Below are 25,748 nucleotides of genomic sequence, written 5' to 3'. Positions count from 1 at the left end.
GCAAAGCAGCTCTGACCCTGTGCCTCATGGGAACAGTCCAGTCCGAACTACCAAGCCATGTCTTTCCCAGACCGGAATCAAGCATCCAAGTACCGGTTTCTGGCTATCAGCCTTCATCAGCCTGGATAGCTTGACTCCAGGCAGGATTCTTCATTCATCACATTAACCTTGTATATGATGTAGCTGGTCTTGAAGATGATCCATGATACATTTTGTAGTCAGTTTAGCTCATTTAGTAGCGATATGGTTGCCATTTATTTTAGAACTTTGGTGTGGTGGGCTGCTGCATGTACAATGCTTTTCAGTGGGGCTAGTATCGAGTTGTAGATGCCAGTAAGCAGGGTCTTTGTTCAGCATACCAGAAACTTAGCTGTAGTTCTGAAGCCTTAGATAAGCTTTTCTGTAGGACAGCTGATACCTAACTGCCTCTCCCACTAAAATATAAGTGTTATTGATGATGAGGAAAGGTTGCCTGACATGATGGAAGAGAGGCAATTGGCACTGTTGGCGAGTTGTGATGAATAGCAATCTAATTTCATGTCTGCCAGCCAGACAAATCCTGGGCCATCTGTGGTTGCTGTTTTCAGTGAGGATAAAGTAGGCTAGAGAGTTTCATATAATGCTAGCTATCATAAGTGTATTGGTGCACTTTGATTCAGTGGTTGGCCAGGAGGCTTCCAGTGGATCCACGTATATGTTCATCAACACAGAAGAGATGCCCGAGCCTTGTAGTACCCTGCAGATCACTTTAGCTTCAATATGTGGTCATTTGAATATCTTGTTGGTGGTCTAAGAAACCTTAGAGGTGCACCAGTGAGGCCTGGTGACATCGCGCTCCATGTAGGATGGGATGTTGGTACGCTCCCGTGATCATGGTGTTTAGCCACGTAGATGACTGCTGAGAGACCCAACAGCAGGGAAAACACTTGTCCGTGATTCATTGGGTGTTATCTCCTCTTTTTAAAGATTAATTAAAAACAACTCATTCCTCTAGCTTCTGCATTCTGTGCTGTGAACATCCCCTCTGCTCTTTCTATGATCAATTTCCATAAAGAACTGTCTTTGTTTCACAGAGAGATCCAGCCTCAGTGTGGGTGAAGCAAGTTTCCTCCCTTTTTTTACCTTTGCTTGAGTTGTCCTTAAAACCAGGTAGTTGACCACTTAAGCCATAAGGAAGCTTAGACTGGAAAAGGGACAATGAGATGTGAACCAGAGGTGGTCATACAGAAGAACTGAATAGTCTCTTGCTAAATATTATATTACGTTTCAGACGAGCACTATAACAAACTTTAAAACATGGATACGGAGTGCAGGCAATTTCAATGTAATGTTTCCAGTGTTGTTTTTTAACTTAAGTAACTATATGAGGCTAATGTGTTATTTGTTGCATTTTTTCAAGAGGAGATAGAAATTTAGGTTTTTAATCCACAGCATGCTTTTCAAAACCAGGGCCCATATTACTCAATATTTCCTGCAACGCAGCAAGCCACCTTACAAAGGCAACATTTGCCTTTGCAATAGCCAATCTTTGGCTATTTTAACTGTTGTGTTGTAAATTTGTTTTTGCGCCTTACCTGCTTATTGTATGAGCTTCCAATTAGTGGAATCTGCACTGCACTAGCGCGCTCGTAGTAACGGTGCCGCCATCTTAGGTGGACACCAGGGCAGCGTTCTAGTTGTTTGGCGTCCCTGCCCTCTGCAGTATTTAAACCTTGTTGCAATCTCGCGCGTTCTGTCACACTTGTACTTTGTTACCCTGAGGCGTGAGCCGTGGGTTCTAGGCTGATATCCATTACCTTTTAAAACTTCGCATTTCACCTTGTAAATTGCCAATCTTTGGCTATTTTAACTGTTGTGTTGTAAATTTGTTTTTGCGCCTTACCTGCTTATTGTACGAGCTTCCAATTAGTGGAATATGCACTGCACTAGCGCGCTCGTAGTAACGGTGCCGCCATCTTAGGTGGACACCAGGGCAGCGTTCTAGTTGTTTGGCGCCCCTGCCCTCTCCCTATATAATGTGTATATGGAATTGTCGGCGCAGCGGGCGGGCGCAGCGGGCGCGCCAAAGGCAAGCCTGTCTGCGCCCGTCATCGACAGTCCATCGCCTCTCGCCAGTACCCCTGGTCGGGACCGGCTTTTTTTCCGTAAGTATGATAGAGAGCAACTTTTGAACCTAAAGCCTATTGAGGTGGCTTGTGCCGAGTTGCCATCCCAGCTAGGTGAGACAAGTCTGACTTGTCAGTCTTGTGCATTTTCTACATACACTCCTTCTGGGGTTCGGAAAACCGAGGTCTTAGGGAGTCGAACGCTGTTTACCGTCCTTCAATTAAATGTGCGTTGTTTAGTGAAACACCATATGGAAGTCCATACGTTAATCAGTGATGAATCTCCCGATGTCCTCTTTATATGTGAGACGTGGCTGCGGGATGATATGTTAGGGATAACTGGCTTATCTCTTCCGGAAGGGTACTTGATTAAGACTCTTAATAGAGACTCTAGGGGAGGCGGGATAGCTGTTATATATAAAGCGCAGTATCCCTGCTCCTTTATGGCGGAGAATCTATACGGCTGTGAATGTGCACGCTTCAGACTGGACATAAGCCCGCATTTTACATTCTCTGGGCTCTATATTTATCGCCCTCCCGGCCATGCTTCTAAGTTTAGTGAAGCACTGTTAGAGCTAGTTAGCTCACTAGTGGTGAGATCTGCGAATTTTTCTATTCTAGGTGACCTGAATCTCCATTTTGATCAAACTTTGGATCAGGCCATTTGTAACTTGTTAGCAGACTTGGCAGCCTTCCAACTGGATTTACTGGTACATGATGCTACTCATGTAGCAGGACATATATTGGATCCTGTTTTCTCCAATATTCCAGCTGTCAGATTGACCGACCTGTACCGATGGGCTGGACTGACCATTATTTAATAAAAGCTAGTTGGGAGATAGCCGAATCCCCTAAGATTGACAGGACCACTCTGTCGTTTAAAAGGCCTTGGCATAAACTCAATATAAATGAGTTTCACGCCTATCTGAGAGAGTCCCTTGTCGAGGATCTGGCTGACCCTGAGGCCGCATATGCTGCCTTCTGCGACTGGATTGGGGGGGGGCTTGACGCTCTTATTCCAGCTAGATGGGTTAGGGGGCGCAGCTGGGTCTCCAATCCTTGGTTCTCAGATGCTCTTAGAACACTCAGAAAGGAGTGTAAAAGAGCCGAGCGGATTTGGAGAAGGAACTATGAAGAGGATCTTAAGACTGTGTACCTGGCCAAACTAAAATACTACCACAAAATGATTTGCTCTACACGCGCTAATTTTTACGCTGAAAAAATTAGGGATAGCTCTAATCCCACGAAATACATCTTTAAGATTGTTCAGGAGCTGAAGAAGACTAAAACCTCACTTTCCTACGTAAGCTTGGCACACCAATGTGAGGAACTTGCTTCTTTCTTTACGAATAAAGTGCAGAAAATTTATGCTACATTCCCACAATTTTCTTCTGTTCGGAGCTCTGTCACGGTCAGGGTGGGGGTCTCTACTTTGACTGTTATACCCAAGATCCCTTGTGATGAACTTGTGAAACTTTGTAGAGGGGTCAAATTGGGATCTTCATCTGACCCTATGAGGCCGGCACAGTTTATGGATTCTATGGAGCTTGTTCAGAAACCGCTAGGTCATATACGTAACCTATCTTTTACCACGGCCACAGTACCCCTGGCCTGGAAACAGGCTCGGGTTTCTCCCATCATTAAAAAGCCCACACTTGGTCCCTCTTTGCCTGAGAGCTTTAGGCCGATTTCCTTGCTTCCATGGGTTGCCAAATTGGCAGAGGCACATGTGAACGAGGTGTTATCACGGCACATGACCTTTAACAACATTCTGGACCCATCGCAAAATGGTTTCAGATCGGGTCATAGTACCGAGTCTGCCCTGTTAGCCTCCACTGAGTATTTAAGAATTATTCTTGACACCGGTCAGAGTGCAGCGCTTATATTAATATATCTTAGCGCTGCCTTTGATACGGTGTCTCCTGACATCTTGTTGTATCGTCTGGAGGCAATAGGGATCATGGGCCAGGCCTTGGAATGGTTCCGTGCATTCCTGTCGGACAGATCCTTCTGGGTGTCGGCACCGCCTTTCCTATCTCAAGCTCATTCCATCGGCCAAGTGGTTCCGCAGGGCTCTGCGTTGAGCCCGACTCTGTTCAATCTCTATGTACAACCACTTGCGGTTGTGGCAAGAGATTGGGCCTTACGCTGGTATCGTACGCTGACGATACTCAGCTGGTTATCACCTTAGCTGAAGGCCCTTCTGTAGTTGCCACAAGGTTTAGAGATGGGATGACTGCAGTTGCTCAGTGGATGGCTGACAACTGTTTACAACTGAATGCCACTAAAACGGAAGTGATGCTTGTAGGGAAAAAACATCTCCCTCTGGAATGAGCACTGGTGGCCGGCTTCGTTAGGCACTATGCCAACATCCAAGCCAGTGGTTAAGAACCTTGGAGTTTGGCTGGATGCGGATCTTAATTCTCAGTCCCACACGAAGAAGGTGGCAGCGACGAGCGTGGGCCTGTTGAGAGGCCTCCGTCCTATCCTGAGGTTCTTTAACGCGCCTGTTCGGCAGCTCATTATCCAGGCTACAATTCTATCGCGCTTGGACTATGCCAGCGTTCTATTTCTAGGCGCAAATAAAGCTGAGATTTTGCGGCTCCAACGAGTTCAGAACTCGGCAGCCCGCGCTCTTGTGGGACTCCCACGTAGATGTTCCGCCAGAGCCACTATCAGAGCTTTACACTGGCTGCCGATTCAAACAAGAATCCAGTTTAAGGCGCTCTGTTTGGCGTTTAAAATCATAAAAGGTATTAGTCCTGAGCTACTTCGCCCTCTTTTAACTCCCTACATCCCCCAACGTAGCCTGCGCTCCTTGGGTCAACATCTGGTGACCATACCCAGGATCAGACTTTGTCGTGTCGGAGGCCGTTCCTTTCAGCTCCTGGCGGCTAAATTGTGGAATTCTTTGCCTGTCTCCATTCGTAGTATTGATGACTTACTGTTATTCCGGAAAGCTATTAAGACCTTTCTTTTTCCACTGATCTAGGGTTCCCTTCTTTTCAGCCTACACTGTTATCTTGTACAATTAGACGGTCAGCGCCGGGACGCCCCTTAGCTGGGGCAGCTGTGCGCTTTAACAAAATTTTAACATAACATAACACACAACCTTGATAAATGTGGGCCCTGGTCTCTTCATCCTACGGAACCAATATAAAGTATGTACATTTATAATATGGGTATGTGTTATATTTTTAGTTGCAGTATGAAACCTATTTTCCTCACTCTTGCTTTGTCATTTATAGAGCAAAGCCCATGTAGCAGGAGTTTCATCAGATGACATATAATGTCCTAGAGGTCAAATGCCAGATGATTATGTAATTTCACCGTCACCAAATAGCCAATGGTTTTTAGGTTTTGTTTCAGCATACTAAAGGGCACTTATCATAATATTTTACTTGCTGTTTGCATCACAAAAGTGACACAAACTGATAATTATTGGGAATTTACTTTGCAACACGAAACTTGTTTCATGCTGCGAAGTTGCCTGAAAGTAAAGCAAAGCATCACTTTGCACTGCTTTGCACTACTTTATGTAAATGGGCGTTCCTTGGATAATACCGGACATTCCCATTCAGTCACCCATGGGTTTTGATGCAATTTTCTAAGTATTAATGATGGAGAGGAAATTACATTTCAACTTTAGTGACATTGAGAATACCGAATATGACACTTTCTGAGAGAAAATTAATAAAAGTGCACCAGCTACACGTTCAAGAACAAGAGAATTTTGGTTACTGCATTGTAAAAGATTGCCGAAAAAGTGTCGCTTAGATTATATCATTCGTATAAATAAAATAGATTGCGATATTCTAATGATCAAATAACTATATTTTATTAATGTGCACTAGAAATGTGTAAGTGGTGAATTCTTATGTTATGGAGTTTATCTTTAATCATTTTTATTTTCATTTACGTGTGAATAACTAATGGGAAATTAACAAATTATTATGATGAATTTTACTAAATGTACTATTAATGATGCTTTCATTAAACTTTCATAGACTGTATTTCATATATATACTAATGCTATGCATCCATAATGAATTACCAAAGATGTATTTTAAAATATATGTACACGTTACTACATTCGAAAGGCAGAAAGCTGTCATACTGACACATGTGATTTGTAACCATACTTAATGATTTAAAGTCCATTAAAGTCATACTAGAATCTTGATAACCTTATATTTCATGTGAACGTATGCTTAATGATTCTATATATTTCACGTTATATTAGCACAGTTTATTGTAGGCCAAACTGCATTCGCAAAGTTTCTTGACTCGTTGAAGCTACTGTAGTTGAGAGAATTCCTCAGTAAAACAAATAACGTGAAACAGTGTTTTCTTTCCTGCGTTCTCATGTACTGTACAATAAACTTTGCTAAATTATCTTGATATAATCCTAACCAGCTGCCTGGGAAACTGTCCTCTTGAACTTGCCTATGTGTTTTTGCTAAAGGAGCATTTTACCAACGTTTTACATATTGGATTGCTTAAGGACTGCATAATAGTCCCACCTATTTCTCCGTCTTTTTTATGTCGCCTGACACCCATCCTATACAAACTGACCAATGGACTGAGTGGGCTGACCAGATGAGGTGATTCCAGGAGGTGTCACCCCCGGAACTATAATAGTGTCTGAAATTTTAACTCGATAGCAGCAGCGGCGGTTGTTGGCCATTGGGCCAAGACTGATTTGCATATAGCTGTGTCTGAACTGGGGTGGCGAAGTGAGCTAAAGAATGATGATGATGAATTCAACCCTGTGACTAGGGGTGAGTGTCTGAAAAGTTTCAGCTCTCCGTCGTCATCTCCCTGTGTTATTTTATTTCAAATGTCTGATTAGCATTTAACCAAACTATGACCTGATTTGTTGATGGACTTCTTTACCTTAAATTTGATAAACTAAATTTACCCTATGGACTCAGTTATCATGATTGTTTCCTCTTCAATTGAATGAGCATTCCGAATTTGTGATTAATGACCAGAGGAGATCATATTAAAGAGATCGCAGAACATTAAATTCTAAGGCTGTTATTCTGCATAGCTTTAGCGGAACTCTTAGGGGGGATTTACTAAGATTTTACGTTATTTTTGTGTCACAAAAGTGACGCAAATTGGTGCAAAATCTTTTTTTCCTGTTTTACTTTCCAATGCTACACTTATTTAGAGCCGGAAATAACCAGAAAGTAATGCAAAGCAGTTCATAACACTGCTTTGCATTACATAGCGCCATGGGGGCATACCATGGGTAGAGCCTGGGCCTTCCCATGCAACCACTTGAGGTTTCTCACGCTAAACCCAATTTACTAAACAACGTAAACAGGGTTTGGCGTGCGAAAACTGCGCCCTTTCAAAGTAGGCGCAAGGAAGGAGAAATGCTTTAATTTCTCATTCCTTTTCCAAATGTGCATGTGTGCTGCTCTGTACATACATCACAGATACGAAGTGGAAAAAGGCTTCAAGTTAGTCTAAGCATAGTATTTTGTACTGGAAGCGTCCCTTCCAGTACAAAACCTATTCTAGACTCCCATGGAGCAAAGGTGTCTCCCTGGCACAGGGCAGCTGATTTCAGCACCCGGCGCAAGGGAGAAGGGAAGAGAGTGCCTTGTTTTGGTAAATTGGCCTCTCCCTTCCTCCCTCCTTTTCACGCAGCGCAGCATTTGTGGCTGCTGCAGCGCGCTACATGAAAACATGGTACGTCTCTGCCTTTGTGTGTATGATTTTTGTTTGCCTCCTTTCTTTAGGAGATTTGAGCTTGTTGTGATAATCTGTTACCTCTATAGCATTGTTCTGAGAATAATATATCTGAGTTTGTTTTATAGCTTGTAGTTCAGTTATCCAATTCCTGGTCCTCATTGGATGACTGTTGGAACCCTTGTATTCAACCCCTCTCTGCACTAAACAAGATCGATCGCAGGACCAAGAAGGGAGAACTGATCATTGACAGGGAAAAAGCAAAAACATTATCTGGTGATAATTAAATTATATTGACATGAGCCTAACACTACAGCGCTAACAGTAGACATGGTTTTGTGCCAAAAAATAATTCCTGATTGACATTGGTATAAACTTGGAGATAAGCTTTCGTTTCTCCAAATGTTTCCCAACTTCATGTGTGCCTCTCTGTATAGCACAAATCCTAAGTTGGGAAATGTGTAAAGTTTGTCTAGGAATTTGTATTTTTTGCAGGAAGGGTACCCTTCCAGTACAATTTCTACTCCCAAGCACAGGTTTTAGGTAAAACAAGGTTTCCCTATTAGTGATAATCATATACAGTGATTTAATGACACATTTAAACAGTATTTCTTTTTGATTTTCCTTGTCACGCTTTATTCAGATCTTTTCAGCAACAGGCAACAGGGTGTGATCCCGCGACTTCCTCAAGGCTATGATGTCCGAGTATATGATTTGTAAATGTGGTGTTAATTCCAACCCACAATGTAAGCTTACAGGCCGCACACGGTGTATGCTGACATCTCGAACATCTTGCAGCACTCTGCTTGGGAAGTTAAGAGAGATGAACTTTTGGTGAATAACTTGGACCTGAATATCAAAGGATTTGCGCATATAAAGTGACAACAATAAACCTCAGAACCCCTGTGTGGGTCGGAATTAACACCACATTTACAAATCATGTACTCGGATATCATAGTCTTGAGGAAGTCGTGGGATCACACCCTGTTGCGACGAAACGCGTGTTGGCTGTTGCTGAAAAGATCTGAATAAAGCGTGACAAGGAAAATCAAAAAATATACTGTTTAAATGTGTAATTAAATCACTTTATATGATTATCACTAATAAGGAAACCTTGTTTTACTTAAAACATGTGCTTGGGAGTAGAAATTGTGTTTCGAGAGTTTTTTTCTTGTCTCATGGAGTTAAGGGGTTCTCCACACCTTAGAGCGCCGTTAACTTAATTTTGAACCAATATTGACTTAGTGCAAATCCAACCTTAAGGCGCCGAAATCCCTATACGCAAAACCATGCCGTTAGCATTCTACCCTTCCAGTACAATACGTTAGCTAAACATGACACAGACATCTTTGCTCTATGGAGCAAAGGTGTGCGTGTGGCTCCTACCAGACAGGTTGTGCGCCAGTGCTAGGGAGAGAGCAAGACAGTGCCATATCTTAACAAATATAGCACATTCCTGATCTCCCCCTCTCAAGCAATGCAGTGCAGCAACTTTGGATGCTGCACTGTGCTGCGTTGCATACGTTTATAGTAAACCTTCTCTCAATATCTGTGGTATTACTGTAGAATGTATACAGCTGCAAAATGTAATTGACAGGCATTGCATTTTATTATTTAATATAAAAAAATCACACGTGGGTCCGACTAGACATTTGAATCTAAAATGCTTATTAATTTAAGAACAGCATTATAATATACAACAAAAACAGTTTGGCTTAGAGCACTATTGTGCTCTATATTTTAATGAGAAAATACAACATTGACATATGGTACTGTAGGACAAACGGAAATCAGTTTCTTATGACACAGTACATGGGATCAGTAGATCTGTTCAGTTGCCTTCTGTAATAGGCTGACGTTTCTGCAGTCGCGTGTGCTGTCTTCTGCCATGTATCCTAGCGAATTATAAACATTATGGATGCGTAAAAAGCATAAGTCACCAATAAGAAACTGGAATGTGCATTGGCATATCTGCGTGCCTCTTGCTGATTGTGCATAACAGACTGTTCTTCAGGTCGTATGGGCTACTGTGCTTTTTTACAGGGTATCTTCTTTGACTTTCACACAATTTTGCATGTTTTGGGTTTGTTCTTTTAAGGAGTGAATCTCAACTTTCCACTGTCTATCATTTCCACTCTTCAAAGTACAGTCAAGAGAAGTGTCTAGAAAAACTCCGCTGTTCGAAAAAGGCTGTGTTTACTTTGAAAAAGCAGAGCCTCAATCAATGGTGTACCAGGCACATCAAGAGCTTTTGGATCAAAAAGAGTTAAAGAGACTGTGCTTTCACTCTCATATGTGCAAAAAGTGAACGAATTTAAATAGCCAACTAACAGTTGATCCAGCACAAGAGTTGGAAAAGGAGTCTGCCGAGTCCAGGTGCTAGACGTCACTCTTCCTGGCAGTCCTAAGTTGTCAGGGACTGCGTTTTCCCATACTAGATCTCAGCATTAAGGTGCTTTCAAAGGTTTCTCCAGGGTTGTCATACATCTTTTCCCAGAGGTGCCTCTCTTCTCCTTGTGAATCCATCCAATCCACTTGGCTTCCATTCTCCACACCTAGGAAAGGCAAAATATTGACAATTAAGTGTTTGAGGATGGAAAGTGGCATATTATATTAAGTCAAGCTTTTGCAAAAGTAGTGCCAACGACAACCAATACATCTGAGCCATCACACAGCTCTCTTAAAGGTAAGGGCCTGATTTATTTAGTGGCATTTGACCCATCCTCTCCCAGAGTGACGGAGTAAATTACTCAGTCGACCTGGCAGAGGTGCCCAAAGAAACATTTTGAGATTTACGCTGGCCCAGCAGAATTCTCTAGCATTTGCAGTAAACAGTGTCACAGTAGTTCATGGCAAGGCATTGTACTTTTGCCGTATGGCTCTGTAAACATGACAGGAAATGTATCAAGTTTTTTTTATTTTCAAAAAGGAAATCCCAATGTTGCTTCCCATGGCCAGAGGGTCATTGAGCACTTTTCAGTGCCCCTTACCACCAGCTTTTTCCTGGTGGTGACAGGCATTAAAAACGGTTATGTGTCTGCCAATCTAAATTAGGTAGGTGGATATACAGCCAAACCTCTAACTGCCCTTATTCCATCGGGCCATCAGAGTAGTTACAACACAGAGAAGATGGAGTAGTCTCTGCTGTCGTCAAACTATCGTCCATCCACATTTACATCTGCCGGTGGACCATAGTCTTGGTAGGGAGAGAACTCCTTTACTGTTGCAATGGAGTTGCCTCTCTGCCAAGATCTAAATAAGGTCATAAGTCTTTGTTCCTTTTTTCCAATGTACAGGGCCAGGAATGTGTTTTTGCTTGCAACTGTGATCACTGTTGTTTGTGTGGGTTTTCCTATAGTTACTGTGAGTGTGCAAAAATGTTTTTATAATTTCAGTGCTCTATCGTCTCTATGGTATCACACGGTTAGAGCTTTAACTTTTCTGAGATGTTTGCAGTGGTGCCATAAAGTGAAGTCTGTATATCTTCTCTTTTTGAGGCTAAAGATAACATTGTTGGCCTGTAATCCAAACCTCTGGTTTGATGGAGGCATCACTGCTTCTACAATATTGTCTGCGACTCAGAATCCAAATTAGAGCTCCCCTCTTGTGTGGCAAGGATTTTGCTCTCCAAGCAGCTCCTGCTATGTAGGCTGGAACTTATTTTGGACAAAATGGTATGTGAGGGCATGAACACCATGCCATGGTGTATTTCCATCACAGATTTGGGTCATGGGAATGTATCCCCAAATTGATATACATATCCCAGACTCACATTCAGAATGTCACTTATATGTTGGGAATGTACTTATGGTGCATCTGGGGCATTTTGTTTAATTTTTGTGAAAGACAATCATGATTATGACTGCAGTCTCCCAAAGAAGGGAAGTCCATGGACATGGTGTAGATTCATAACTGGGTAATGCACTAAATAGCATTTTTGTCAGCATCATGGCTGCCAAGAAAGTGCTCCTGCTGGTGGAGTTGATTCCACCAATGCGGTCTGTAACACTGCCTTCCGACTTGGTAAAATAAGTTTGCATAACACGCTCAGGGCCGAATAAAAGATGTGCCTTTTTGGAAGAAGTCCCATTACCTCTCCCCTAAGTCAGGCCCCAAGGGATCATTCCAAGATCCTGATGCTAGATAGCCAAACAAACCTACACATTTTCAACGTATTTTTACCAGAAATATAAGACAAGGAGAGAATAATATGTTGATGGTATTTTAGTTCACACCACTTCTGTGACCAGACTGTTTCTGGTTTGCTTAGAATTTACATTGAATTTGGGACAGTATCTGGTTATAGTTCTCAGCAAATGAATACAGTGCAAATGAGCTGGCATTGAAGCCATATGGAATTCCTAAAATAAATATTTATATTGTATTGTTAAAGTGTAGGTACGCTAGAGCTTCTCAGAACTGGAGCTGAGGTTATGAAGCATTTCAGATTAGAACTCTGACAGTTTACATGACAGTAGCATTCAAATTTCATGTGATTCTTTGATGTATGGTGTTGGTGCTATGGTCTGAAGTCTCAAACAGCAGGTGGTCAACATGATCAGTCAGTGGGATCCAAAGATAACAACTTAGGCTTTACTTGGGATGTCAATCTTTTTTCAAAAAGTCCTCAAATTGGAGCTGTTATAAAGTTATCTTATCATGAAATCCAGTTTCTGAAGGAGAGGATTCCCGTTCATAACCAGCAAAAACCATGCAATGTCATGCATGCGGTATGCAAATGCTTTGAAAGTGGCCTACATTGCTGGCAAGTAATCGGACTAACATGGAGGCAGAGCTTGGTAGACAGCCTTATTTCAGGTATCAGTAGAGCTCAATGTCATCTTCTAGAACAGTGATACTCAAAGTACAGCCTCGGGCCACATGAGGCCCTTTTTGACCTTTACATTCGCCCCCTGGACCACAGCAGCACTGACTCAGCACCAACGTCAAAACAATGTTAAATAAACAGCAATCATTTATTTAAAGGTTAATTACAGTTAAAGAAAGAAAGTAACTAGGGTATACTGCACCACTGAGCTTTAGGAGCACATGCCTCCTTAAAGACAGCAAACGTGTAAAAATGTGATAGGCTCATCAGAATTCAAAAAGTGTATTTCATTTACCTGCAGAACCGTTTCACCTTAGTAAATCAGATTTCAGCAGTACATTCAGAAGTAATGTTTTTAAAGTGATAGTTTTCAAACATGATTTTAGAAACGGTCATGCTCTCCCCCTCGTCCCCCCACCCTGACAACACTGCCATTAGTGAATAATTCCAAACAGAGGAGAAGGTTTTGTACAGCACGCATCCTGAAGTCATGTATTTCGAGATCCTCTTATGTGTAATGATTAAGAAAAAGGAGGGAAATTGAAATAAAACAATTACCCAGGATCACACAATTTGGTCAAGTGGGTAAGCCGGGATTCATCTCAGGTCTTCTAGTTCCATATTGTGCAATTCAGTTCAGCCACTAGTTGTACATGATTCGCTTCCCCTACACCAAGTTTAAGCCCCTTCCCCCTCCTCAGACCCTACCCCACACACACACTATACACGCGGTCCTGGTCATACCAAAGACCAAACCTTTGTGGCACCTAGGAAAATGCTTGAGAGTACCCATGTTCTAGAAGATTCCATTATCTCACTATGAAAGCTAAGGCACTTTTTAATATGCTTGTCAATTAAACACATGCATGTTCCAGAGGGAACCCTGTATGGTCTAGAGAATAAATTAAGCTACCACAGACTGGTAATATCAACGCAACAGATGGTGTGATGTTTTTACAAGGTGCTGTTAGTACGAGCACTGTGTAGAAGGCTCTCCCTACACCTGCATCAAAAAGAATTCCTGTTTATTATTTAGACCACAAAAGCCTTGGGGACCTACCTGGTTTATGTAATAGCACAGTCGAAGATATCCCTGCTACTGAGATTTGTACTTCCTACTTCTTTTTCCTCTCATATATTTTTCTGTGTTCACCTCTATTTTTCATTGTGTTTGCTGATAACTTGTATTTTATGGGTTGTGTTGCATTTTGTGGATGTGCATTATGATTTATGCTAGCTGCAAAAGGCTCTAGGAAAACGATCGGCCAGAAGTATGAAGCATTTTTGAGTTCTGAAAAGGTCCGATCCACTGACTCGAGCTGTTTGAGACCACAAGAAGGCTTTGTGACATGTATGAAACTCAAATTGTGATTCTGTTGTACGCTACTGAATCACAGTTTCGGTTTCTGACCAAATACCGATTAGGCATTTAGACAGTGCAGGTTTAGGGCTTCCATTGCAAATACCAGATCAGAATGGGATGCATTAATGTTTTCTGACCGAAATCTGGTCACAAAACATTTATTCTTTACTGACTACAAACATGTAGTGGTGACTCATTTGCAAACGGAGAAGGGTCCTTAAGGGTCCCATTCCCCTTTGTGAACATTGAAAATTGTAAGTGTAGGCACTTACTCTTACAATAATATTACTTAAACTTTTCATTTTTTTATCGCATCCTGTTTTCCTTTTTTAAAAGTAATCACAAACATGGTGGTCTGCTGACCTCAGTAGGCCACCATCCGTATGATGGCAGCAATTTATAGTGGGTTGCAATTTGCAAATTAACTCATTAATATTCATGAGGTAGGTCGAATTGTGACCCACTACGAATAGGGTTTTTGCGAACCAACCTGTTAGTACATAGGTTGGTTTGCAAAAACAGAATGGATTTGGTATAAGTCAGTGCGCACTGTGTGACCATTTTGTGAACTCCATTCATAGTGCATCTAGCCTATAGTTCTGTAAGCTGAAATTGCTATTCACATATACATAATTTCAAAAATCTTTTATCCCTGATTACATGTCCTATTGTATTTATTGCTGGGGGCGTAAGCTCTGGTCCAGCTGTTAGGGCATCCAGATCCAGAGGCAAGCAGTAGCATCTGTATGTTTTGGATTTCATACGGCCCAGCCTTCAAATGAGAAAATGGTCCTTGAATGGTACCTGGCTACTTAGGAAAGCCTTCAATTCAGTAAGCTAGATTCTATGGATGAGTAAAGCCATGTCTAGCTACACATGGCAGGACTTTTACTGGCCATGAACTGTTGGAAGAGGAGGAATGTTCCGTTCTATAGGTACCTCTGCTACCTCTTTGAGTCCTTCATTAGTAGTAATGGGGAATATCGTTAACCACTCTACAATACGCCAGACATAGCTGCGTGGGAATTGCACTATTGAATGCATGCCTGTGAGTGGAAAGAGAAGAGTTCCAGCTCTCACATTGGAGAAAATGTAGGTTATCATCTAGTGCATGCTTAAGAGGTTTTACCTCCAAATTAGTGGGAATGTTCTTTGTAATGCAAACAATGGGTGATGTCTCTGGTTATTCGAAATATACCAAGAGCCACACTCAGACCCTTATTGTGAATGGTCCAGAGTTTGGGCAAATATTTATCGGACATGATAAAATCTGACTCCGCTTACGCTGGGTCAGAATTTATCAGGACTCATAAAAATTCCCATTTTAAGTTGGTCCTCAATACTGGGGAATAAAATGTCGGTTTTGGTGTTTAATGCTCCGAAATCCACAAGTGTTGGTGATTAACATGCAGCTTGATGTACCATAAAGTATTGTGTTGATTTACTTACCATTTAACCCCTTCCGTGCGCTGCGAAATGTTCACGCTGTGCGGGAGTTTTTATTAGTGGGCGGGATTCGGACAGCCGGGGGCCGTCCTCCTCACACGCCCACCGTGACGCGTGACGGCTCCCGGACGTCACAAGCATGCAAGGGGTTAAAAAGCCAGTGGGCACACTGTAAAACTATGCAACTCTGTGTGACAACCAGCACAACTCTCAGTACATCTAGGCCCAACAGTGCTAATCATTCTCACAAAAGACACATCATCTTCACTCACAGCTTACATAATAAATGTAATTCATCACAAAAAAACACCTTACCAGTTCCCATGCTAAGGCGCAATCCTCCCAGAAAGATGTTGCTGGAAAGAGACTCTTTATCCCAGACGGTCAGTTCCAGGCAGACATTTAGTAAATCGCTGTGCTGCAGACTGCTGAAAATGAATGTATGGTTCCACTGAGGGTTCACTGTCTTTTTCACCACTGGAGTTTTATGTTTCGATGCTTTGCTGTGATTTGGGAGCAGGTACCTATGACGCAAGAAACAGAAGTCAGTCAGTGCTTCAGTGCAAGGGCCATGACTGGCGCGGTAGAAAGTGTGAGGGAGCATAGTGGAAAACACTGATGGGTAAATGCTCAATTAAATTCAAACTGCAATTTCATTAAATGTAGGATTTCACAATGAAAATGATTGTGACTAATGTTTGGAAGAACATCATGTTCAGATACTTTGTATATATTACATATTCATCTATATGCATATAATACACATACACATATAATAAAAACACACCAATGTTTATATGAACAAGGCAGGGGATCCTGCCAAAACGCGTTACTGCCCTAAAAACAGAATAATAAAGCTTACTTGAATACTGGAATGTCGGTGTCAGAGTCTGGCTAAATGATGTTATGTGCCGGAAGTGTTTGGAGATATATATTTATATATATATATATATAAAATACATGTGATTCTGTAATCCCAGTATATTTGACTGTCTCTAATTTCTTTATAATCGGACACAGCCAGTCCGATTATAAAGAAAAGACATCAGAACTCGACTATTATAAGTTATTAGAGTCGAGTTCTGAGGTCACAATGCTTGCTGCCTACAGCCGAAGTGAAAGGCGGGTCTGGTCTTGGGACACAACTGAAATAACTGTTAAGCAACAAAAACTAAAAGTAGCTTTTCTTTTTGTCTGCTCTATTTTCCTAGTTTACAATGACAAGAAGAGAGAAAGTTTATGTTTTGGCACTCCTTAGACAATTAGAGAAAAGCTAGAATATTTCTGCATGTTTCTACACAATCTGAACTAGTGCAGATTTTAAAAGAAAAAAATCACTTGTATTGAACTGTTTCTAATATCTGTTTGCGACAAATATGTAACAGGTTCTGACGTCTTTCATTTTGCACTAGAGGTTTTATTTGTATTCTTGAGGTTTGCAAGCATGCTCACACTTTCATACGAAAGAGCTAAGCGCCAAGGTTTTAAGTGGTTTGTGGGAAAGTTGATGGTGTGACCATGTACTATATGGGATAAAGTACCCCCTGGTGAACATGATATTATATTGCAAGCCACCTTGGAGTTCCATAACCTGAAATTAGCCTTCGGTCTCATTCCTCTATATCGTTATGAAACTCCTTAGTGACTTGCAATATCCTTATAATGTATGGCAAGGGGTACTGAGTACGTATCCCATATATGTATGTGTATCTATGTATATACAACTTTTTTTAAAGTAGCACACACACATACATATATAGCGTGAACAAGGGCTCGTGTAGCCTGAAACGCATAGCTGTTTTTCTGTGCTAAATAAAAGATCCTGTGGTCCGTCTCCTCTCTCGCTGGTGTTGCTGAACAGCTTGCCGGAGGTGCTGTGGAGCTTTTTGTTGTATATATATATATATATATATATATATATAGATATATATATATATATATATATATATATATATAGTGCTACTTTTTAATTTTCACTTTTTTGTGTTTTTATTGCACATAAAACAGTGGTATAAAAACCTATATATCACAGGTTGTGAAATATGCAAAATATTTCACGGTTGTCTGTGAAATATGGATTTCTTTATTATAATGACCATGCCCAAACCACTCTGCAGAGCTTTAACATTGTTAGAGCTACTAGGATTATGCAGCAGAGAAGACCAAATTACGTTCCAAGGTTTTATCAAACTTATATGACAGAAAAGTTAATTGTGTGGCACATTTTTGGGGCATAATTTTATCATTTTTTGTCAACATTCTTAATGAAATCTGCAAATTTTCCACGTTACGTGGCAAATGATGTGGCACATATTTTAAATCAATAATTATGTTTTAAATACTGCAGCAACAGAAGCTCAAAAACCTACCTACCCCACGATCGTCCATTGTTTTATTTACATTGATTCATGAAAATTAATCAAAAATATTAGTGAGCATTTGAAGCTAACTACCCCAATATAAACATGTAACGTAAAAAATCCATAACGGGTAGCATGTATATGGATGACTTTGGGCCTTATTATGACTTTGGCAGGGTGGCAGTGGGCTGCCACGGCAGCGCCCCGCAGCCACACCGCCAAAGCAATAATGAGACCTCCTGCCGTATTCGAACTGGATTTCCGGTCGGGTGGTCCTGCGGCCGCTGGCCTACAGTGGTGCAGTGCTAAGGCTCATACGTTGCCCTGTAGGACATGCATTGTTTCCTCACCCCCATGCCATGGCAGGCTCATGCCATGAAACATGTGGTGGTGAGGAAAATCCAAATATGCTTGGCAGTGCTGCAGCGGCATATTAGAGGCCTTCGACCGCTGCAAGACCGCCAGGGATTGTGGATTTCTGGCTTCAGCAGCGGCCCCATGGCGGTCTGACTTCCCAACTTGTATTAGGGTGGTCGGACCCCCGTCACCACGGGTTAGGTGGGCCATAGGACTGCCAAACTCAAAATAAGGCCATAAATATTGTAATCTTGGGTTTCTGGTGAGATTTACAAACCACTATATAGCCTAACTAGGATCACACTAAAATATATCATCCATCATATGTAGAACACCATTTTGAGTCCAATGAATAAGCTCTAGGTTGTATGTAACAAAATCAACTTTTAAAATGTTGACTGTGTTAAACTAGTTGAAATTGCTAAGCTCATAATTATGTGCCTTTCATTATTACCTATGCCAGTCCCAAAAATGGAGAATTTTGAAAGTCATTTTATTATATGCATTTTTTAACTTTTGCTTCATAGCTCATTAGTACCCCTTAATGCTTCTCATCCCAGAACCTTTAAAAACCCAACTACCCTTTAAAGTTACCTTTCCCGAAACCCTGAAAATCCCTTGATTTTACACTTCCCAGAACCCTAAAAGTACCCCAACTACTCCTTAATGCTACCGTTCCCTGAACTCTAAAAAACCTTTACTACCCCTTAACTGTATCCTTTCTTTCCTGAGCCATAAAAACCCTTACTACTCTCTAACACTACACTTCCTTGAACCCTAAAAACAATTGCTACCCCTTAACACTACACTTGATTAATCCTAAAGGTCCCTTACTACCTCTTATCACTACCCTTCACTGAAGCTAGAAAAACTTAGGGGCATATTTACGAGCACCTTTGCATCGCTCCTGCACCATGCAACGTTGTGCAAGAGCGATGAAACTTAAAAATTAGAGTTATGAATCCACACAAGGCCACCTTGTGTGGCCCTGAGTGGGTTCATAAGTCTTGAATAATGCAGCACAGAGCAAATCGCTGTGTTGCATCACTCTGCACCAGGGAGGCATTTCCATGGGTGTTAGATGGGGGTTCCCACGCATCAGTCATGGATTTTGACACATTCCCAGATTTACCAGGTGGAGCAGACCTGGGAATGCACCAAGAGCCTATGCCTGCCAGGTGAGGTGTAACAAGAAGCAATATCTTTATTTCTCTTTGTTTTTTCCTCATTCTATGTGTGCTGCATTCTGCCTCAGGGGATTGTTTTGGGCAGGAAGGGGACTCTTCCTGCACGAAAACATTTCACCTTACAACACAGGCACTTTTGCACCATGGTGCAACGGTACCTACATTGGGGCTAGACACCCAAAAGGGGACCAGTGCAGAAAAAACAGGCAGGAATGTGCCAAATTGACTTAAATACAGCACATATCTGTCTGTTCCTTGCGTTCGCATTACAGCACAGCAAGGTGACTTTCTGCGCTAAAAGCATTACTTGACCATAAATACGACCCACTTCGTTCTGCCTAACACTACCCTTTCCTGAACGCTAAAACCCTTTACTACCCCTTAATGTTACTCTTTGCTGCATGCTGAAAAACATGTATCATCTATAAACACTGCCCTTCTCTGAACCTAAAAAAGCCTTACCCTCCTTTTTAGTACCCTTGCCTAAACCATAAAAAACCTTTACTACACTTTAATTACCCTTGCCTGAAACCTAAAACCCCATTACTACCTGTTTACACTGCCCATCCCTCTTCTCTAAACATCCCAAACTACCTCTCTCTTAATAAAACCCTTCTCTGGATTCTAAAAACCCCTTATTTCCACTTATTCCAATCTTGCGTGGACCCTTTTACTCAATTGATCCCTTAACCACAAAACCCTGAACCACTCCGAAATGCTACACTTCTCTTAACCTTAAATCCCCCCTAACTTGTTTCTTATCCCTGAACCCTATAACCCCTTATTAAACCTCTACATTAACCTTCACTGAACCTTATTAAAACCTCATTAGCTTCTCACACCTACCCCACATTAGAGTATATGCTCCTGACTACTTTAGCAGGATGATGCATCCTTGCCCTTTTACCAGTACACTTAGTATTGCCCTAAAATGCATGACATTTTTCAATGTTTTGCCCCTTCCTTCACAAAAACAATCCTGCTTGTAATGGAGGCACTCTTGCACCATGGTTCCAGGGTGCCTAAGTTGGCACCAAGCTGCCAAATTGTCGCACGCGCAGTGAGACAGAAAAGGACAGGAGGGCACTGTATTGCTTAAATAAGTTTCTGTAATTGGCTTGCTCAGCGGAGACGAACTAGGCAAAGAAAGGTAGAAATAAACTACATAAATGTATGCAAGGGATGAAAAAGGAAAGAAAGCACAAGAAAGATACATTGAGCACAACTAAGCAGAATCTCTGAAAGTGAAGAAATTGCGATTGCATTGTATCAGACCATGTGTCCAAGCCCTGGAGAAAACAGACACAATTGGACAATATCAATGGGCGTTGATGTCCTATTACTTACCGGTAATCTTCATTACTCCTGGTCCCGTTGTCCTCGTCCCCTTCATTATAAAAAGTGAGATAACCTATCTTATAGACAGAAAAAAGAAAATCAGGAATGCTGGTACGCCCCTCCCTCTCCCTATAGGGAGTACATAAGGGTACAGTACCCAGCATGCCTCCTGAACGGTGCACAGACATAATATCGACTCCAAAACATCGTTTGGACAGAATATCGAGTTTGAAATATCGTTTGGACAAAATATCGACAGGACAGAATATAGACAGCCAAAATATCGTTTTTAAGGTAAGTGAAGTAATATCGACTGTAAATAATATAGAAAGTGAAAATATCCAAGTATATAATCTAGATAGTAAAAAATATCGTTTTTTAAATAATATTTAATTATTTATAGTGTTTTTTCATGTTATAATATGTGTGAAAAGTGTCATTTTATGTTATAATTATTTTTAATTAATGATTTTTTTAAATTATTGTGTAATTTTATTCTGTAGCGGGTTGTGGGTTTATAGGGGAATAGGGTGGGAAGTAATTTAATTATAATTAATTAAATATGTAAATGTATTTATTGGTAGTAATATTTAATTAATTGGTAATTAAATAATATTTGTTAATTATTTAAAATGTAATTGGTAATTAATTTAATTTTATTGATTAATTGCTAATTATGTAAATTTAAATAATTTATTTCCTGTAGCGGGTTGTGGGTTTATAGGGGAATAGGGTGGGAAATAATTTAATAATAATTAATGAAATATATAACATTTATTTAATTGTATTTAATATAAAATAATTGTAAATTAAATTTTAATTATCAAATAAATAATTGGTAATTAGTTATAAATTAGTATTAATAGGTAACTAATTGAAATATTTAGTTAATTAGTAATTTTAATATATTAATTATTATGTTATATTAAATAGTTAATCATTTTTAAATAAATTTATATTGATATTATTTTGTAATTTATGTATTTATTTTTACAGCGCAGATACCTTTACAACGCATACCATTACAACGTAAGTATTGGTAGGTATATAATCCTTTTTTTAATGTAAATTTTTGTAATTTTTGGGTAAAGGGGTATTTTTAGGGTTCAGGGTCAGTTTTTAGTTTTTGGGTAAAGGGGTATTTTTAGGGTTCAGGGTCAGTTTTTGGGTAAAGGGGTATTTTTAGGGTTCAGGGTCAGTTTTTGGGTAAAGGGGTATTTTTAGGGTTCAGGGTCAGTTTTTAGTTTTTGGGTAAAGGTATTTTTAGGGTTCAGGGTCAGTTTTTAGTTTTTGGGTAAAGTGGTATTTTTAGGGTTCAGGGTCAGTTTTTAGTTTTTGGGTAAAGGGGTATTTTTAGGGTTCAGGGTCAGTTTTTAGTTTTTGGGTAAAGGGGTATTTTTAGGGTTCAGGGTCAGTTTTTAGTTGTTGGGTAAAGGGGTATTTTTAGGGTTCAGGGTAAGTTTTGGGTTTTTGGGTAAAGGGTTTTTTTTAGGGTTCAGGGTCAGTTTTGGGTTTTTGGGGTACAGGGGTACAGTGTAAAAATAAAGTAAAATTAAATTTACATTAAATTAATTTAATGAAATTAAATTAAATTAAAATATATTAAATTAATTTTAAATAATTTAAATTAAAAAAAAATTATTATATACTTACCAATACTTACGTTGTAATGGTATGCGTTGTAAAGGTATCTGCGTTGTAAAAACATGCGTTGTAAAAACATGCGTTGTAATAGTTTTTGCGTTGTAAAAATTTCGTTGTAATGGTAGTGTGTTGTAAAAGTTGCGTTGTAACGTCATATATCCACTGTTGCACTCTTTGGAGTGGGAATAGTAATTTTAACCCCTACGCTATCCAACGCTTTCCCTACTGTTGCACCCACTGGAGTGGGAATAGTAATTTTTACTCTTTTGTATTTGTACGTTAATAATATTGGCTATTATTTAATTAAATTTTGTTACTATATATATATATGTTTTAAGAAATATGAATAAAAAAATATTATTTTTTTACTTTCATTAATTATTTAATTATTAAAAGGTATTTTAAGTATTGTTAAGTATATTTTAGTAATTAATTTTTTATATTAATGTAATTAAACATTGTTTTTATTAAAGTCGATATTTTTTACAACGATATTTTTGTAAACGATATTTTAAACTCGATATTTTTGTACTTACCTGTTTGTATATAGAAAGTCGATATTTTGACAGTCTATATTTTGTCAACGATATTCTTGAAGGTCGATATTTTGTCACTCGATATTATTTCAGTGATCCCTCCTGAACCACCAAGCCCAAGATGAGGGCCGGAAAGTCGGGAGGGAGGGAGGGAGGGATGGAATGAAGGGGACGAGGACAACGGGACCAGGAGTAATGAAGATTACCGGTAAGTAATAGGACATTACCCCCAGGTCCCTCCTGTCCTCGTCCCCTTCATTATAAAAAGTGAGAATACCCACGCAGCAACCGGCCATCATCAAACAACAAACCACCAGGACACAGCAGTACAGCAAAACCCAGCAATTTATTGAAACAACAGCACATGAAAAGAAAAGAAGGGCAATCAGGAACACACAGCCCGAAGAACCCCCAAACCAAAGTTAGTGTCATCCCCCAGAACATTCTGGATACGGTAATGCCTAACAAAGGTATTAGCAGACGCCCAAGTGGCGGCCCTACAAATCTCTGAAAGGGACACCCCCCGAACCTCCGCCCAGGAAGCCGCCATCCCCCTAGTCGAACGTCCCTGAACCCCAGCCGGGGGAGGAGCACCAGAAAGAGAATAGGCAAGCACAATAACCTGCTTCAACCAACGCCCAATGGAAGAAGTGGAAGCACGGTTACCCCTGGAGACAGCACCAAAAGAGACAAACAGGGAGTCAGAAAGCCGAAAAGCACGGGTCCGCTCAACATAGACCCTCAAAGCCCGGCAAACATCAAGCAGCGACCAGGGAAGATCATCCACGTCCACCTGAGCAGAAACCAAAGCCGGAAGGACCAGCTCCTGAGAACGATGAAACTGTGAGGAGACCTTAGGCACAAAAGAGGAATCCAAACGAAGAACCACCCCATCAGCATAAAAGGACAGAAAAGGCTCCCGAGCCATCAGGCACCCAGCTCCCCCAGGCAACGAGCCGAGGTGATAGCAACCAGAAAAACCACTTTCAGGGTGACAAACTTCATATCCACCTCCTCCAAAGGCTCAAAGGGAGCAGCCACCAAAACCTTCAAAACCAAGGGAAGATCCCAGAGAGGAAAAGAAGGATGCACCACAGGACGAGAAATCGCAAAACTGCGCAACAAACGAGAAACCAACCCATCAACATCAGGAAGGTTACCCCAAGGTGCTCGAAAAGCCCTGATAGCAGCCCATTGAGCCCGGAGAGTAGAGACAGACAAACGCTTCTCGAACCCATCCCAAAGGAACTGGAGAACATCCGGCAAAGGACAAACCAAAGGGGACAAAGCCAGGCCAAGACACCAACGCTCAAAGTTACCCCAATGTCTACCATAAGATTGAAGGGTAGAAGGCTTCCGAGACCGTTGAATAGCCAAGGCTAAATGGTCAGGGAGGCCCCTATTACGCCACCCCTGCCTCTCAACCGCCAAACCGACAGCCGAAGCCGACGCAGGGGCAACATCGGAGAGGACCTCAACGGGGACGGAGGGAATGGGAAGAACCACGGACCCCGAACAGCCAACAGCCGGAGAGTGGGAAACCACGACCTGCGGGGCCAGAAAGGCACCACCACCACCACCTCCCGATCCTCCACCATCAGGCGAGCCAGGAACCGAGAAATCAGAACCAGAGGGGGAAATGCGTAAGCAAAGAGGTCCAGAAAAGGAAGACCAAACCTCCCGCACACCAGAAGAAAGGCCGCCGGTGTCAAGGCCAACTCCAGGGAGGCAGGAAAAAAACGACTGAGGGCATCCGCCACCCCATTGTACACCCCCCGGACATGAACAGCCGCCCGGGACAAAAGATGGCCCTCCGCCCAGCAAAACAAGGGAGACACCACGCGTACAGGGACCGAGAACGGATACCTCCCTGGTGATTCAAGTAGGCCACCGTCACCGAGTTGTCCGACCGAACCAACACATGCTGGCCCAACAGAAGGAGCCGAAACCCCTGGACAGCCCAACACACAGCAGACAACTCCCGCCAGTTCGAAGACTGACGACCCTCCCAGAGGGACCACCGCCCCTGAAGGCACTCCGACCCCAAAGTCGCCCCCCAGCCCAAAGCGCTGGCATCCGTCGTAAGGACCACCGGAGGAGGACACTGCAGAGGCAAGCCCCTGTCCAGACTGGACGGCAGAGTCCACCAGCGCAAGGCCGGAAGGATCGACAGAGACACAGGAACCAAAAGGGACAAGTCCCCCTACAAGGTATTCCACCGTGCCAACAGGTAGGACCAAAGAGGATGAAGATGGAAACGCGCCCAAGGCACCGTGAACACAGTCGCCGCCATCAACCCCAGAAGGCGCAACCAAAGACGGACCAGAAAAGGACCGACCCAACAGAAACCGCTGAGCCAGCACACACAGGGTCACAGCCCGAGCCACGGGCAGGAACACACGATTCAAATCTGTGCGGAAACGGGCCCCTATGAACTGCAAGTCCTGAGAGGGGAGAAGCTGACACTTGGGGAGGTTTATCAGGAACCCATGGTCCCGCAAGGCCACACACACCAACCTCTGATCCACCAACAACTGCTCCGCGGAGGGGGCATGCAGGAGCCAGTCGTCCAGATAAGGATAAACCAACATCCCCTGGAGGTGCAAGAAGGCCACCAAGGGAGCCACCACCTTGGTAAACACCCTCGGAGCCGATCTCAGGCCGAAAGGAAGAACAACAAACTGGTAATGGACCCCCAGAAGACAAAATCGAAGGTAGGGACTGGAGAGAGGATGTACAGGCACGTGATAATACGCATCCTGAAGGTCCAGAGTGCACATGTAATGACCCCGGAGAACCAGGGGAATAACCTTCTGAAGAGTCTCCACCTTGAACGGAATCCGCAGCACAAATTTGTTCAGGGCCTTGAGATCCAGAACAA

General features: G+C 41.8%; 1 protein-coding gene across 1 annotated transcript in view; it reads right to left on the bottom strand.

Moving 5' to 3' along the window:
• Positions 1-9,517: 9,517 nt before the first annotated feature.
• The window catches only part of SYTL5 (synaptotagmin like 5), a 684,371-nt gene continuing 668,140 nt past the window's right edge, over positions 9,518-25,748 (bottom strand). Inside the window, exons 17-18 of the mRNA XM_078658261.1 lie at positions 15,761-15,969; positions 9,518-10,363 (exon numbers count right to left, since the gene is read on the bottom strand). Of these exons, the coding sequence (XP_078514387.1) occupies positions 10,221-10,363; positions 15,761-15,969 (352 nt within the window). The 3' untranslated portion in view covers positions 9,518-10,220. The remainder of the gene's footprint in view (positions 10,364-15,760; positions 15,970-25,748) is intronic.

This window comes from Lissotriton helveticus, chromosome 8 (genome assembly GCF_964261635.1).
Source record: "Lissotriton helveticus chromosome 8, aLisHel1.1, whole genome shotgun sequence".
NCBI lineage: Eukaryota > Metazoa > Chordata > Amphibia > Caudata > Salamandridae > Lissotriton > Lissotriton helveticus.
This window is presented reverse-complemented; position numbering and strand designations above follow the sequence as displayed.